The sequence below is a fragment of the Dendrobates tinctorius genome, unplaced genomic scaffold (genome assembly GCF_039654945.1).
Source record: "Dendrobates tinctorius isolate UK_male_01 unplaced genomic scaffold, ASM3965494v1 ptg000211l, whole genome shotgun sequence".
Taxonomy (NCBI): Eukaryota; Metazoa; Chordata; class Amphibia; order Anura; family Dendrobatidae; genus Dendrobates; species Dendrobates tinctorius.
The window spans coordinates 26,049,897-26,068,123 of record NW_027361878.1 but is presented as its reverse complement, the minus strand read 5'-3'; the positions used below and the strand labels follow the sequence as shown (position 1 = coordinate 26,068,123).

The following is an 18,227-nucleotide window of genomic DNA, read 5'->3' as shown; positions in this document are numbered from 1 at the left end:
CACCTTAAACTGGGGACCAACGGTCCTACGCTGGTTGGAAAACCGCTGGGCCTTTTCCTGGGAGAGAGACAACTTATCCACTACTTGGTCCCAGATCTGGTGCATTCTCTCCACCACAGTGTCAACACCTGGGCAGGCAGAAGGCTCCACCTGCCCTGAAGAAAATTGAGGGTGAAAACCAAAGTTACAAAAAAAAGGTGACATCAAAGTGGCAGAACTAGCTCTATTATTTAAAGCAAATTCGGACAAGGGCAAAAATGAAACCCAATCATCCTGATCGGCAGAAATAAAACATCTCAAATACGACTCCAAAGTCTGGTTTGTTCTCTCCGTCTGCCCATTGGTCTAAGGGTGAAACGCAGAGGAGAAGGACAACTGAATTCCCAGCTTGGAACAGAAAGTCCTCCAAAATCTAGACACAAACTGAACTCCTCTGTCAGATACAATGTTCTCAGGAATCCCGTGCAAGCGAACCACCTGTTGCAAAAACAAGGGCACCAACTCAGAGGAAGATGGCAACTTAGGGAGTGGTACAAGATGGACCATCTTAGAGAATCTATCACAAATCACCCAAATAACAGTCATTCTCTGAGAGACAGGCATATCAGAGATAAAATCCATTGAAATATGGGTCCCTGGCCTCCTGGGCACCGACAAAGGCATCAACAAGCCACTAGAGCGAGAACAAGATTTAGACCGGGAGCAAGTCCCACAGGACTGCACAAAATTCCTGACATCACGAGACAAGGCGGGCCACCAAAAAGATCGACTCACCAGATCTCTAGTACCAAAAATACCTGGATGACCAGCCAATGCAGAGCAATGAACTTCAGACATCACTCTCTTCCTCCACTGGTCAGGAACATACAACTTTCCACTGGGACAACGCTCAGGTTTGTCCTCCTGAAACTCTTCCAGAGCACGTCTCAAATCGGGTGAGATGGCAGAAAGAACAACCCCCTCGCCTAAGATGGTAGCAGGCTTAGTCACAACAGGAGAATCAGCAAGGAAACTCCTAGAGAGGGCGTCTGCCTTGACATTCTTAGTGCCCGGAAGAAAAGAGACCACAAAATCAAAACGTGTGAAAAACAAGGCCCACCTAGCCTGTCTAGGATTCAAGCGCTTGGCCGACTCCAGGTAAATCAAATTCTTGTGGTCAGTAAGGACCACGACTTGGTGTTTGGCTCCCTCCAACCAATGTCTCCACTCCTCAAATGCCCATTTCATGGCCAACAGTTCCCAATTCCCCACATCATAGTGGGGAACTTTCAGGAAAAGAAATCACAAGGATTCATTTTAGATGTCACAGGATCTTTTTGGGACAACACCGCTCCTGCACCAATCTCAGAAGCGTCCACGTCCACCTGAAACGGGAGTGAGACATCAGGTTGCCGCAAAACCGGAGCAGAAGTGAATCTTCGCTTCAGCTCCTGAAAGGAAGAAACAGCCTCCGGAGACCAATTCAGCACATCAGCACCCTTCCTAGTCAAATCCGTCAATGGCTTGGCAATACCAGAAAAATTAGCTATAAATTTCCGATAAAAATTAGCAAAACCCAAAAACTTCTGCAGGGCCTTCAAAGAAGTGGGCTGAACCCAATCATAAATGGCCTGTACCTTGGCCGGGTCCATTTCAATAGTTGACGGAGACAAAATAAATCCCAAAAATGAAATCCTCTGTACCCCAAAAAGGCATTTCGATCCCTTGACATACAGGGAATTCTCCCTCAAAATCCGGAACACAGTCCGAACATGTTCCACATGAGAGTCCCAATTCTTGGAGAAGATCAAAATATCATCCAGATAGATAATCAAAAATTTATCCACAAAGTCTCGGAATATATTGTTCATGAAGCACTGGAAGATAGAAGGGGCATTAGTGAGCCCAAAAGGCATCACCAGGTACTCAAAATGTCCCTCCGGAGTATTAAACGCCGTCTTCCATTCATCCCCATACTTAATGCGAATAAGATTATACGCCCCCTGAGGTCAAGCTTGGTAAACCAGCAAGCACCTTTAACTCTGGAGAATAGATCAGAAATCAGGGGTAACGGATACTGATATTTAACAGTAATTTTGTTGAGGGCACGATAGTCAATACAAGGCCTTAATGAACCATCCTTTTTAGCCACGAAAAAAAACCCGGCACCTAAGGGTGAAGAGGATGGTCTAATATGACCCTTCTCCAATGCCTCCTTAATATAGGATCGCATAGCCTCGTGCTCGGGTACAGATAAATTGAAAAGCCGACCCTTGGGGAATTTACACCCCGGGTTCAGTTCAATAGCACAGTCATAACTCCTATGAGGATGCAAAGGCGCAGACTCATTCTCACTAAATACATCATAAAAGTCAGCCAAATAGTCAGGAACATCATGTGACTGGGGAGAGGTGGAGAAAACAGGAGCATCACTAAGGGCACACCGACAACCCCAACTCACCACAGACAAAGATTTCCAATCCAGAACTGGATTATGGATTTGCAACCAGGGAAACCCCAGAACAATAGTATCATGCAGATTATGCAACACCAAAAATCTGCAATTTTCTTGATGGTCTGGGGCGACCCGCATTTACCACCTGGGTCCAAAACTGAGGTTTATTCTTCGCCAAAGGAGTAGCATCAATACCCCTCAAAGGGATAGGCATCCGCAGAGGTGTCATAGAAAATCCACAACGTTTAGCAAAATCCAAGTCCATCAGGTTCAGAGCTGCTCCTGAATCCACAAAAGCCTTGGCGGAAAATGTGGACAGGGAGCAGATCAGAGTAATTGCCAGAAGAAACTTAGGTTGAACACCACCCACAGAAAACGTGTGTGTGCAACGTTTCTCTCGTTTAGGGCAGACAGAAATAATATGCGAGGCATCTCCACAAAAAAAACACAGCTTATTACGCCTTCTGAACTCCTGACATTGCGCCCTAGAAAAAACTCTATCACATTGCATAGATTCAGACATTTGTTCAACAGGTGGTAACATCTCTCGTGTAGTTTTGCGTTCATGTAAACGCCGATCCACCTGAATGGCTAATGACATAGAATCGTCAAGACCAGAGGGAACAGGAAATCCCACCATAGTATCTTTTACAGTTTCTGACAAACCCTTCTGAAAGAGGGCTGCCAAGGCACCATCATTCCAGGTAGTAAGGACCGCCCACTTTCGGAATTTTTGACAGTACAACTCTGCCGAATCCCGACCCTGGCTTAATGCCAACAGGGTCTTTTCAGCCTGATCAATAGCATTAGGTTCATCATACAACAACCCCAAGGCTTGAAAAAATGCGTTCACATTATTCAGAATAGGATCATCAGGTTTCAAAGAAAATGCCCAATCCTGGGGATCGCCGCACAGCAAAGAGATGACAATTTTAACCTGCTGCGCGGAGTTCCCCGACGAGTTAGGCTTCAAGGCAAAAAATAATTTACAATTATTCTTGAAATTCAAGAATTCAGACCGATCCCCCAAAAATACATCAGGAGTAGGAATCTTTGGTTCAGCAGCATGTGAATGAGCAAGATAGGCGGAAATTCCCCGCACTTCAGCAGCGAGCTGCTCCACACGATCAGACTATTGGTTCATCTCCATTGAGAGAAAAATTTCCCCTACAGCCTCAGAGATATAGAGGAAAAAATATGCACACCAAAAAAAAAAAAAAAAATTGACACTTTTTTTTTTTTTTTTTTTTTTACAATTCTCTCCTGCTATTGAGTACCCTAGGATCTGCGGTATGGCTGGTGATTCTGTTATGATGAGTCACCGAAGGAGGAAAAAACAAAATACCAGCTAAGTCCAGAAAAACCAGAGAGGTTGGCAGCTATCGGATTGCAGACCCCTGAACCTATCCACAACAACTAGCAGTAGCCGTAGGGGGTTCCTACGGTGCTCTAGACCCCTCGATCACAGCCGCAGAACTATATAGCCTAAAGACAGAAAGGGGAAAAACTAAACTGCCCCAGAGCAGGCCCCAAAGCAATAAGCAGCCCCCAACATATAATGACGGTGAAGCAAGATGAAAACACTAACACAGATAGAAAGATAGGTTGAGCAAATGATGGGGCCCAAGCTAACTACATAGGACAGGATAGGAAAGCTGCTGTCTGCCATCCGCAAAAACCCTATCAAAATGAGCCAACCGACTGATAGGAAAAACAGGCCCTGAAGTCGCTAGGCTTCAAAAGACTATATCAGCACTCAGGTATATTCTGAAGACAGAGCAAAATATCAACAGATCAGAGACAAAAATGGAATTCAGCTCACCCCCGGCCGGGGATGGCAGAACTCCCAAAAAACAAGGCAAAACAAAAACAAAACTGATGAGTACAAAGCAGAGCAGAAAAACTTAGCTTTGAGATGCAGGAATCAGACTGGTCTCCAAGAATCCAGCAGGAAAATCACCAGCCAGGAAGAAGGGCGTCGGCAGCCTTATATTCAGTCCTCAATTCCAGCCACCCAGTCATCATCCAGCTGCCCAGGTGTTTGGTAATCAGTCTCACTACCTTCCTTCACTAGAGGAGGGAGTTCATCAGACCTCAATGGTGAAGGGAAAAATGAACTCACAACAATAAATAGTAGAATTGCTTCCGGGCTTTTAGGGATTGACACCCCTGTCATTTGTTTAATTACTTTAAGAACACCCTCCCAGAAGGCCACCAAGGCCGGGCACGCCCACCATATATGCGACATCGAACCCACATGGGCCCCACATCGCCAGCACAAGTTGTATACTCCCGGGAACCATTTATGCAAGACCGAAGGAACACAATACCATCTAGATACTATTTTATAACTAACTTCCTGAGCTTTAGTGGCTATATTAGATTTATGAGAGTGATGGATACATTCATACCATTGTTCTTTTGTAAAGGTTTGATGGAGCTCCCTTTCCCACGCCTTACAGAACGGGGGAAGCATATCCAGATCACTATTTAATAGAAGCTTACAGATATTGAAAATTGCATGCGCAGGATTAATGGGAGCCATACATAGGGACTCATATGAAGAAAGGAGGCGCACCCACTCTAAATAATTGGTGTCACGCTGCTGCTATGCAGGTAGATGCAAGCTCCACTAGATGGCAATAGAAGCTATAGAAAATTGTGCATTGAAGACAATATAAAAAATAGTATATAAATATTTTTATTATTGATTACATATACAAAAAATTTTATAAAATTTAAATATCCAAGTACAGTGGGGAAAAAAAGTATTTAGTCAGTCAGCAATAGTGCAAGTTCCACCACTTAAAAAGATGAGAGGCGTCTGTAATTTACATCATAGGTAGACCTCAACTATGGGAGACAAACTGAGAAAAAAAAATCCAGAAAATCACATTGTCTGGTTTTTTTTTTTCATTTTATTTGCATATTATGGTGGAAAATAAGTATTTGGTCAGAAACAAAATTTCATCTCAATACTTTGTGATATATCCTTTGTTGGCAATGACAGAGGTCAAACGTTTTCTGTAAGTCTTCACAAGGTTGCCACACACTGTTGTTGGTATGTTGGCCCATTCCTCCATGCAGATCTCCTCTAGAGCAGTGATGTTTTTGGCTTTTCGCTTGGCAACACGGACTTTCAACTCCCTCCAAAGGTTTTCTATAGGGTTGAGATCTGGAGACTGGCTAGGCCACTCCAGGACCTTGAAATGCTTCTTACGAAGCCACTCCTTCGTTGCCCTGGCGGTGTGCTTTGGATCATTGTCATGTTGAAAGACCCAGCCACATTTCATCTTCAATGCCCTTGCTGATGGAAGGAGGTTTGCACTCAAAATCTCACGATACATGGCCCCATTCATTCTTTCATGTACCCGGATCAGTCGTCCTGGCCCCTTTGCAGAAAAACAGCCCCAAAGCATGATGTTTCCACCACCATGCTTTACAGTAGGTATGGTGTTTGATGGATGCAACTCAGTATTCTTTTTCCTCCAAACACGACAAGTTGTGTTTCTACCAAACAGTTCCAGTTTGGTTTCATCAGACCATAGGACATTCTCCCAAAACTCCTCTGGATCATCCAAATGCTCTCTAGCAAACTTCAGACGGGCCCGGACATGTACAGGCTTAAGCAGTGGGACACGTCTGGCACTGCAGGATCTGAGTCCATGGTGGCGTAGTGTGTTACTTATGGTAGGCCTTGTTACATTGGTCCCAGCTCTCTGCAGTTCATTCACTAGGTCCCCCCGCATGGTTCTGGGATTTTTGCTCACCGTTCTTGTGATCATTCTGACCCCACGGGGTGGGATTTTGCGTGGAGCACCAGATCGAGGGAGATTATCAGTGGTCTTGTATGTCTTCCATTTTCTAATTATTGCTCCCACAGTTGATTTCTTCACTCCAAGCTGGTTGGCTATTGCAGATTCAGTCTTCCCAGCCTGGTGCAGGGCTACAATTTTGTTTCTGGTGTCCTTTGACAGCTCTTTGGTCTTCACCATAGTGGAGTTTGGAGTCAGACTGTTTGAGGGTGTGCACAGGTGTCTTTTTATACTGATGACAAGTTTAAACAGGTGCCATTACTACAGGTAATGAGTGGAGGAAAGAGGAGACTCTTAAAGAAGAAGTTACAGGTCTGTGAGAGCCAGAAATCTTGATTGCTTGTTTCTGACCAAATACTTATTTTCCACCATAATATGCAAATAAAATGAAAAAAAAACAGACAATGTGATTTTCTGGATTTTTTTTTTCTCAGTTTGTCTCCCATAGTTGAGGTCTACCTATGATGTAAATTACAGACGCCTCTCATCTTTTTAAGTGGTGGAACTTGCACTATTGCTGACTGACTAAATACTTTTTTTCCCCACTGTATATAGCCCAAAGAAATTTTAAATAGTTGACAGCATAGCAGTACAATACCATAAATAGCACCAAAATTAATAAATAATAAAGTACTCCTCCCAAAAATTAATATATTTTATATATAGAACCAGAATTTTACTGCATAATTAATAGTGCATAAATGTAAACTATAGTGAAATTGCAAAAACACACCACAATTCAGAGTTAACTTTATAGAAACATACTATAAAGTGCTATAGTGCAATATATTAATCCACCCAGTAAAAAATATGTGCAGCATACAAAAATGGTGTAATGGTGTAAAAAAATATGTAATATATTATAATAAAACTATGAAAAGTGCAGCAGTGCAATCATATATAGAGCACTAAAAAATGCAAATGACTGTTGAAATTCACAACACTATTGAAAGTGCTGCAGTGCAATGGAAAGTGCTGCAGTGCAATGGAAAGTGCTGCAGTGCAATAGTCAGAACATGGGGAAGTGTATAAAAAATGGAAAGTGCTGCAGTGAAAGGAAAGTGCTGGTGTGCAATATTCGAAAGCTCTGTAGTGCTAAATACAAATAGGTAAAGTGCTGCAATCAAATAGCTAATATAGGGGCATAGTTTACCTGGATAAAAATGTGCTGCCGGGTCCCTACGCGCGTTTCGGCGCTTAGCCTTCTTCCGGGGGGCGTAGATCATTATAGACCTGCAGCGCAGCAGCGAGGCTACCAGCAGGTGGCAGCAGAATAGTCAAACAAGCCGAGTCGATAATAGTCTGTAGCTCAGTACCAAAGGAATAAACAAACAGAGTCTGAACCAAGCCAAATGGGTCAGTACCAGTCAGGAGCAGATATACTAAAGACAAGAGACAAACAGCAGGTCAGGGTCCAAGCCAAGTCAAATACCAGAGAGTCCAAAACATGAAAGGGGAACACAGAGTCGGGACAGGATGAGGGGAACAAAACACACGGGCAAAGTCAGCAACAGCAATAGGACAAATCGGGGTATACACGGAGTCAGCTACTCACGCTGTAGGCAGAAACTATAACTGACACCGCCTGCAGGATACAGTGAAGAGAAATAGCCAGCCTGGCGCCAGAACGAGGCAGAGAAAAGTTAACCCTTAACATGATCAGACCGGGAAAGGGAGACAGGATACAAAACCTGGCCTGGACCATAACAATTGGCAAATGTAGAGAAAAAATACCCTATTAGAATATATTCAAAAGAATATCTCACTTTCTGTGGACGATCACCTAAAAAAGCTGAGAGGGGAAGCAATACATCCTCAGGGGCCACTTGATAAAGACGCAAGGGGTTTTTCTTGGAGCTACCCAGAAAAAGGCTTGAGGAGACACCGGATGGAACAGGATCGGATTTTTGTCCAGCCGCTACACCGATACCTTCATCCTGTGCCAGCCATTACACTAGTGACCCATTTGCAACAGAATCCAATATAAACGCATTTCTCTCATCCACAAAGCACTCAAACAGTTCTGCACCACCTTATATCCCCGCCCTCATTTCTGTCTATCACCCTACCCGTGCCCTCCGATCTGTAACTGACTTAACCGCTTTCTGACATCTGACGTACTATCCCGTCCACGGTACCCGGGCCCCTAAGACCGGGGGCGGGATAGTATGTCATAGCGATCAGCGGCACCCCCCCCCCCCGTGGGGAGCGCCGCTGATCGCGGCCGGGTGTCAACTGATTATCACAGCTGACACCCAGCACTATGTCTCAGGGGCGGTCACGGACCACCCCCGGCACGTTAACCCCTGGCACACTGCGATCAAATATGATTGCAGTGTACCGGGGGATTAGGGAAGCATCGGCAGGTAGGGGGCTCCCTCCGTGCTTCCCTGAGACCACCGGAGCAGCACGATGTGCTGCGCTGCTTCGACTGTCTCCTTCCCTGCAGGACCCCGGATTAAAAAAATTAAAGAAAAAAATAATCCCTAATAAATTCATTTTTTGGAAATAAAAAAACAAACAATAAAAGTACACATATTTAGCATTGCCGCGTCTGTAACGACCCGCCCTATAAAACTGTCCCACTAGTTTACCCCTTTAGTGAACCCCTTAAAAAATAAAAAACAAAGCAAAGAATAATGCTTTATCATCATACCGCCGAACAAAAAGTGCAATAATGCACAATCAAAAAGACGGATATGAATAACCATGGTACCGCTGAAAACGTCATCTTGTCCCGCAAAAAAACGAGCTGCCATACAACGTTATAGCTCGCAGAATAAAGCGATGCAAAAATAATTATTTTTTATATAAAATTGTTTTCATTGCATAAAAGCGCCAAAACATAAAAAAATTACAAATAAGGTATCGCTGTAATCGTACTGACCTGAAGAATAAAACCGCTTTATCAATTTTACCACACGTGGAACGGTGTAAACACACCCCCCCAAAAGAAATTCTTGAAATGCTGGTTTTTGTTCATTCTGCATCCCAAAAATCGGAATAAAAAGCGATCAAAAAATGTCACGTGCCCAAAAATGATACCAATAAAACTGTCAACTCGTCCCGCAAAAAATAAGACCTCACATGACTCGGTGGGTCAAAATATGGAGAAATTTTAGCTCTCAAAATGTGGTGATGCAAAAACTATTTTACAATAAATAGCGTCTTTTAGCGTGTGACAGCCGCCAAACATAAAAACCCACCATAAATAGTAAATCAAACCCCCCGTTATCACCCCCTTAGTTGGGGAAAAATAATAAAATATAAAAAAATGTATTTATTTCCATTTTCCCGTTAGAGTTAGGGCTAGGGTTAGGGTTGATATTAGGGTTAGAGGTTTGGGTTAGAGTTAGAATTGGGGGTTTCCACTGTTTGGGCACGTAAGGTACTTTCCAATTAGGGCTAGGGTTAGGGCTAGAGTTAGGGATGAGATTAGGGTTAGGGGTGTGTTGGGGTTAGGGTTGGAGTTAGAATTGGGGGGTTTCCACTGTTTAGGCACATAAGGTGCTCTCCAAATGCAACATGGCGTCTGATCTCAATTCCAGCCAATTTTGCATTGAAAAAGTCAAATGGTGCTCCTTCCCTTCCAAGCTCTGCCATGCGCCCAAACAGTGTTTTACCCCCACATATGGGGTATCAGCCTACTCAGGACAAATTGCACAACAACTTTTGGGGTCCAATTTCTCCTGTTACCCTTGGGAAAATAAAAATTTGGGGGGTAAAAATATCATTTTTGTGGAAAAAAAAAAAGATTTTTTTTTTTTTTATGGCTCTACGTTATAAACATCCATGAAGCACTTGGGAGTTCAAAGTGCTCACCACACATCTAAATAAGTTCCTTGGGGGTGTCTAGTTTCCAAAATGGGGTCACTTGTAGTGGTTTCAACAGATTAGGCACATCAGGAGCTCTCCAAACGCGACATGACACCCCCAGACCATTCCATCAAAGTCTGCATTCCAAAACTACTTCCCTTCCAAGCCCCAACGTGTGCCCATACAGTAGTTTTCTCCCACGTATGGGGTATCAGTGTACTCAGGACAAATTGGACAACAACTTTTGGGGTCCAATTTCTCCTTTTACCCTTGGGAAAAGAAAAAAATTGGGGACTAAAAGATCATGTTTGTGGAAAAAATATGATTTTTTTTCTTTTCACGCCTGGGCGTTATAAACTTCTATGAAGCACTTTGGGTTTCAAAGTGCTCACCACACATCTAGATAAGTTCCTTGGGGGTGTCTAGTTTCCAAAATGGGGTCACTTGTAGTGGTTTCAACAGATTAGGCACATCAGGAGCTCTCCAAACGCGACATGACACCCCCAGACCATTCCATCAAAGTCTGCATTCCAAAACTACTTCCCTTCCAAGCCCCAACGTGTGCCCATACAGTAGTTTTCTCCCACGTATGGGGTATCAGTGTACTCAGGACAAATTGGACAACAACTTTTGGGGTCCAATTTCTCCTTTTACCCTTGGGAAAAGAAAAAAATTGGGGACTAAAAGATCATGTTTGTGGAAAAAATATGATTTTTTTTCTTTTCACGCCTGGGCGTTATAAACTTCTATGAAGCACTTTGGGTTTCAAAGTGCTCACCACACATCTAGATAAGTTCCTAGGGGTGTCTAGTTTCCGAAATGGTGTCGCTTGTGGGGGGTTTCCACAGTTTAGGCACATCAGGGGCTTTCCAAAAGCGACATGGCGTCCGATCTCAATTTCAGCCAAAAAAGTCAAATGGCGCTGCTTCCCTTCCGAGCTCTGCCATGTGCCCAAATAGTGGTTTACCCCCACATGTGAGGTATCGGCGTACTCAGGACAAATTGCACAATAACTTTAGGGGGTCCTGTTACCCTTGGGAAAATAAAAATTGGGGGGTGAAAAGATCATTTTTGTGGAAAAAATATGATCTTTTAATTGTATGGCTGTATGTTATAAACTTCTGTGAAGCCCTTGTGGGTTCAAAGTTCTCACTACATATCTAGATAAGTTCCTTGGGGGTCTAGTTTCCAAAATGGGGTCACTTGTGAGGGGTTTCCACTGTTCAGGCACATCAGGGGCTCTCCAAACGTGACATGGCGTTCGATCTGAATTTCAGCCAATTTTGCACTGAAAAAGTCAAACGGCGCTCCTTCCCTTCTGAGCTCTGCCATGCGCCGAAACAGTGGTTCCCCCCACATATCAGCTATCAGCGTACTCAGGACAAATTGCACACTAACTTTTGCAGTCCAATTTCTCTTGTTACCCTTGGTAAAATAAAAAAATTGGACCAGAAGTAATTTTTTTGTGTAAAAAGTTAAATGTTCATTTTTTTTAAACATTCAAAAAATTCCTGTGAAGCACCTGAAGGGTTAATAAACTTCTTGAATGTGGTTTTGAGCACCTTAAGCGGTGCAGTTTTTAGAATGGTGTCACTTTTGGGTATTTACTATCATATAGACCCCTCAAAATGTCTTCAAATTTGATGTGGTCCGTAAAAATAAAATGGTGTTGCAAAAATGAGAAATCGCTGGTCAACTTTTAACCCTTATAACTTCCTAACAAATAAAAAATTTGGTTCAAAAATTGTGCTGATGTAAAGTAAACATGTGGGAAATGTTAGTTATTAAGTTTTTTGTGATTTAAGGGCATAAAAATTCAAAGTTGGAAAATCGTGAAATTTTCAAAATTTTCACCAAATTTCCGTTTTTTTCACAAACGCAAGTTATATGAATGAAATTTTACCACTAACATGAAGTACAATATGTCACGAGAAAACATTGTCAGAATCACCGGGATCCATGGAAGCGTTTCAGAGTTATTACGTCATAAAGGGACAGTGGTCAGAATTGTAAAAATTGTCCCGGTCATGAATGTGCAAACCACCCTTGGGGGTTAAGGGGTTAAGACTAACATCCTTCATAATCCGAACTTCGCACCTCTATCTCCAAAAATTCTCTCGTGCTGCACCAGTGTCCTAGAATTCAGTACCCCAAAGATCCAGCTAATACCAAGCCCCCATGTTTTTAAGCGTGCTTTAAAAACACACCTGTTTAGATAGGCCTATCACCTCAACTCACAAACCTAACTCTCCCATGCACCCAATTGCACACTGTAACTGCACTTAGATAGTTTCTGGCCAATGACCGGATCATGTACCTTTATATGAAAACCCTTATTTGTTATAATGATGGTGGACCGTACATGACAAGCGCGTTCTACCTATTGTGTCCCCCTCCCCAATTTCCTTATAGATTGTCAGCTTGCGGGCAGGAACCTCACTCTTCCTGTAACTTGTGAACTATGTGTTACTCTGTATTGTCTTTATTATCTGTACATGTCCTCACTCAATTAGAAAGTGCTGTGGAATATGTTGGTGCTAAACAAAATGTGCCAAAATGTGAATGCATCGAAAAGTGTGTGGGCATTGAGAAATCTTTGTTGCTTATAATAATAAGTTATGTTATATAGCGCTAACATATTCTGCAGCGCTTTACAGTTTGCACACATTATCATCACTGTCCCCGATGGGGCTCACAATCTAAATTCCCTATCAGTATGTCTTTGGAATGAAACCCACGCAAACACTGAGAGAGCATACAAACTCCTTGCAGATGTTGTCCTTGGTGGGATTTGAACCCAGGACCCCACAGCACTTCAAGGCTACAGTTCTAACCACTGAGCCACTGTGCTGCCCACAGCCATTTTTAAGATATATTGCTATGAATGATGGCAAGCAGATAAGTGTTCAAGCTATAGAGAAGACTTCAAAAGCGTTGTCTAGGAATTAAAAAGAAAAACAAAATAAATATACATATATATATATATATATATATATATATGTGTGTATATTTATTTTGTTTTTCTTTTTAATTCCTAGATATAAAGCTCAATGTGGGTGGGTATGTATGTATGTGTGTATGTCTGGGATAGGCATCCGCACCGTCGCAGCTACAGCCACAAAATTTGGCACAGTCACACGTCTGGACCCCGAGAGCGTCCCAAGCTATGTTGTGAGGCAAAATTTTAACCCCGCGCGATCCAATTCACCAAAAATTTTGCCCCTATCTACATAATGGGGGGAAAAAGTGTCAAGCCCCGCCCCTCATTATGATGTCATAATGGTTGCCATGGCGACGCTGATGTCATCATAGGTTGCAAGCCCTGCCGCTCATTATGATGTCATAATGGTTGACTATGGGATGGAGGATATGTATGATGGGTATATGGGCACGGGCCTATGGGATGGAGGATAATTATAATTTGTTATAACTAACTACAGTTAGTTACTATGCCCGGGCAGCGCCGGGCTCTTCAGCTAATAAAAATATATATATATATATATATATATATATATATATATGGTATATACTATATTTATTATTTTTTAATCCTAGACTACACTTCTGAAGTCTTCTCTATAACTTGAGCAATTATCTAGGGCCATTATGGTACTTTTATACACAATATAGAAAATGTAATGTATAAGTGTGGACAACAACTATTCGTCCTGATATGATATACGTGGCCCAGTGTACATGTGTTCAATGGAGAGAGGGGAATAAGCCTCTGCCAGAGGGGTCTTATCTCTAGCAGGGACATAGGATCAATGATTCCCCCCCCCAATATCTGCTGATGGGGAGCAGCTGTGACGCCTCAAGGCTCAGTTGATAATTTGTTTGGCTTGGCCACCTGTCATCTAATGTCATTTGACACTTTTACAGATTCCTCCTAATTTTTTATATATAATAATATATTCTGTAGAAAGAATAATTTCTAATTTTGGGGAATGCTTTCACTTGTCACATACTTATACTACAGTATAATATTTAACTTTTTTTTCTAATTTTACTTTTTTTGTCTTACCTTTTCTGCCTATCACTTATTCCTATCAAGGGGATATCACCGGAGGCTGCAAACTTCTTAGAAACAGATATAAAAATAAAGATCGCGAGTGGGCAACATACACATGTGTACTGGGCTACCATGTTTTTGGTAAGTAATGATTAATGCATGACAATATAATTTATATTCTCGATGAGCAGACAAGTATTCACTCAAAGCAATGGGCTCCTTGTCAATTGTACATCTTTCTGGAGTTTTAAAGGGTTTTTCCATAATACACATCCCTTTAAGCTTGCCATAATATGAGGTACCACTCTCAAATCTCTCTTTATGTCAAACTCATCAGATGCTGGAGTCACTATTGACTGGTTAAGAAGGAGCAGGGTTATGTATATATCCATCATGGAGCACAATATGCATATACCATATGATATACTTCACAGACAGTTTGGGGGCTATGCTCTCCATACGCATGCATGTTAAAATCTTTTGAGCATGCATTATTTTTGTATGAACGGTGAATATGCAAAACATAATCAAGAAACCTCACAAAGGATCAGGCCACTACTTGGACTACCCCTTTTTAAATTAAATAGAACCCCCCCCCCCTGTAAAATAAATATAAGAAATAATCTCCAGCACTGTCGGTATCGGGACTCTCCTAAAGATTCCTTCCACTTTTCTGAGGGCGAAGCAGGCCAATAGTGGCCAATGATTGGCTTCAGGGCTCACGTAGCATAACGATATCATGGACACCGGCGCTACAGGCCCTGGAGCACAACTGGTACGAGTTGAGTATGTGTTATTTTTATCTTAAGTGGGTGACTACTTAGTTTAAAAAGGGGTCGTATAGGTAGTGTTCAACCTTTAATCTCTCCACTGACAGCGGATGAGGCTGGTTTAGGGCGCCAGTCACACACATGCACAGTGTCTGACCTGCAGCCTATTGATCACGTTCACACCATTTTTTAATATGTGCATGGTGCCACCAGGATCTTTAGTGCTAACTGGGTACATTTGTGTGTCTACTGTGGGGTGCACTGTGGGGTGCCCACCTGATCTAACAGTAAGGAAGACTGTACATACCAATGGTGTATAGCAGAGGACCGTAAATTTTACTTTTTTTCTTTCAATAGGAGTTTGGCCAGAAGGATCTGATGGGACAGATATTAATGCTCTCTCCCGCTCCCATGGCATGACCATGATCTCCGTCGCAGATGATTTCTGCAAGGTTCACCTCTTTAGCTATCCTTGTAATAAGCCTAAGGTATGAAGCCGAGTGATGTATAGCACTTACATTCTAACACAATTATTGCACACTAGATGGTGGCCCGATTCTATTGCATCGGGTATTCTAAAGTCTCTGTTAAAATAAAAAATAGTTATATACTCACCTTCCGACTGTCCCCGGAATCTTTCTCTCCTCTCCATGCTCCCGGCATCTTCCGGTCCCAGTAATGCTTTGCGCGAAACACCGCTGATGACGTCTTGCTCACGTGAGAGTGACGTCATCTCCGGCCCTTCTTGCTGAGCATTACTGGGACCGGAAGATGCCGAGAGCATGGTGAGAGGCGGGACAGAGTCCGGGGGCTGTTGGAAGGTGAGTATATAACTATTTTTTATTTTAACAGAGACTCTAGAATACCCGATGCGATAGAATCGGGCCACCATCTAGTGTATTATACTCCTGTTACACCTGGAGCTGCTGTCACTGTTCTGCTGTTACCTAATGTATTGTACTCCAGTTACAGCCAGAGCTGCAGTCACTGTTCTGCTGTTACCTAATGTATTGTACTCCAGTTACACCCAGAGCTGCTGTCACTGTTCTGCTGTTATCTAATGTATTGTACTCCAGTTACTCCCAGAGCTGCAGTCACTGTTCTGCTTTTACCTAATGTATTGTAGTCCGGTTACACCAATAGCTGCAGTCACCGTTCTGCTCTTACCTAATGTATTATACTCCTGTTACAGCCAGAGCTGCAGTCACTGTTCAGATCTTAACTAATGTATTGTACTCCAGTTACACCCAGAGCTGCAGTCACTTTTCTGCTGTTACCTAATGTATTGTACGTAAGTTACACCCAGAGCTGCAGTCACTGTTCTGCTTTTACCTAATGTATTGTAGTCCAGTTACACCAATAGCTGCAGTCACAGTTCTGCTCTTACCTAATGTATTATACTCCTGTTACACCCAGAGCTGCTGTCACTGTTCAGATCTTACCTAATGTATTGTACTCCAGTTACACCCAGAGCTGCAGTCCCTTTTCTGCTGTTACCTAATGTATTGTAATCCAGTATATGTACAGGACTGTGCCTGTGTAATGAGCGACGCAGCAGTGATGCCTTTAACGGCTGTAATGTGCCTGTACAATAAGCAATGCGGCCGTGTTGCCGCGACTAAGCAACTGTCGCTGATTGGTCGCTGCCTAACTGCCGTGACCAATCAGCAAGGCGGGATTTCCATTACAGACAGACAGAATTAGACAATTATATAGTAGATGTTATATGCTGCTAATATAATGTAAAACGTCTGTAATTAATTTGCATATTTCTCCAATAGGCACCAAGCCATGTCTACTCTGGCCATGGAAGTCATGTAACCAACGTCCGCTTCACGCACAGTGATAGCTACCTCATATCATTAGGTGGGAAGGATGCAAGCATTTTCCAGTGGAGAGTTGTGAAAGCTGGAAACCTTCCTCGCAGCCAGTCGCTGTCCTCCACGTCATCGCTAGAAGCTGCTCACTAAGAGACGTCTCCCAATACACTAAGACAAAGATCCGGAAACCATAACCTGAACTTAGTATTAAATCTGCCAACATTCATTGTTACTAGTGATAAGTGAACATCCTGGGATAAGGTGTTATCTGAGCATGCTCGAGTGCTAACCTGTTGTTTTCGGCGTGCTCGAATAATATGTTCAAGTTCTCGCGGCTGCATATCTCATGACTATTCGAGAGCCACAACACATGCAGGGATAGCCGGTTTGTTAGACAATCCCTTCATGTGTTGCAGCCGCGAGACATGCAGCGAGTCATGGGGACTCGAACATATTATTCAAGCACGTAGAAGACACTTGGTTGGCACCCGAGCATGATCGGATAACACCTTATCCCAGCACGTTCGCTCATCACTAATTGTTACCTTATCAGTAAAAGCCGCGTAAGGTAACTCTGAGCCGATGTCACACAAGTACCTTCTACGAATGGAGCCGACACAACGACCTGCAATCAATGTCACAATATCAGAAAGGTTATTATGGTACAACTCCGCAAGTCGATCAGACATGCTACCAGCCCTGCTTTTTGCTGACTACACTCCCGTTTTATTCCCCTACACCTGCCATACTGCTCTAGGCTGAGCCATAGGTCTTAACGCCATTGTAACTACTGAAGCACAAACCCACCACGTCCTGCAGTAATAAACCCCCAACGTGCCTCATGTCATGTCATTTGTACATATAGTGTAAGTAACCAGGGGCAGACACAGTGTAAGCTTTCTAAGAGAGTGAAGTAGAGAAGATGTAGATGTATATTAAAGGGCATTAATGTTAGTGACCAACCATAAAACTCTTATCTGGTGCTGACACGTCCATAACAGATTTTTATGAAATACTGCTATCAATAATTGCACTGTAGACAATCCTGCAACGTATTCTCAGAAACGTGAAGCTTTCTGTCCCATAGGGTCTCATTAGATGCAAACAATGCCAAAACCGAGTCACATCTATCAATAGTGCAAAAACCTAACTAACATGAAAGCTGCGCCTGGTGACGTGAGAGCCACGTGCCATCGATCCTTATACCTGATCCTGCTATGTCCTCAGAATGCACCTTCCCTTTTACCTTCCAAAGCACTTTTTTTTTACTGCTTACTGTATATAAAGATATATGTTTAATTACTGACTTCCAGTTTTTAAATGGATTTTTATTAAAGAGATATATACGTGAGATATTGGAAAATGAGGTGTCGTGATTGGGGTTTAATTTTGATTGTGGAAACAATTTTATTTGCTCATACGAACTGCTTGTCGTGGCTCCTGCGCAGGCGCACTGCTCTGCCCTGTTGAGGGCAGAGCAGGATACTGCAGTGCGCAGGCACCGGACCTCTGCCGGCACTTGCGCACTGCAGGAATCTGCTCTGCCCTTAACAGGGCAGA

The 18,227-nt window shown here is 42.9% G+C and overlaps 1 protein-coding gene across 1 annotated transcript in view; it reads left to right on the top strand.

Moving 5' to 3' along the window:
* EML3 (EMAP like 3) overlaps nucleotides 1–18,018 on the top strand; it is an 87,817-nt gene extending 69,799 nt beyond the window's left edge. The window contains exons 21-23 of the mRNA XM_073554656.1: nucleotides 14,120–14,218; nucleotides 15,205–15,335; nucleotides 16,629–18,018. Of these exons, the coding sequence (XP_073410757.1) occupies nucleotides 14,120–14,218; nucleotides 15,205–15,335; nucleotides 16,629–16,817 (419 nt within the window). The 3' untranslated portion in view covers nucleotides 16,818–18,018. The remainder of the gene's footprint in view (nucleotides 1–14,119; nucleotides 14,219–15,204; nucleotides 15,336–16,628) is intronic.
* The last annotated feature ends 209 nt before the right edge of the window (nucleotides 18,019–18,227 follow it).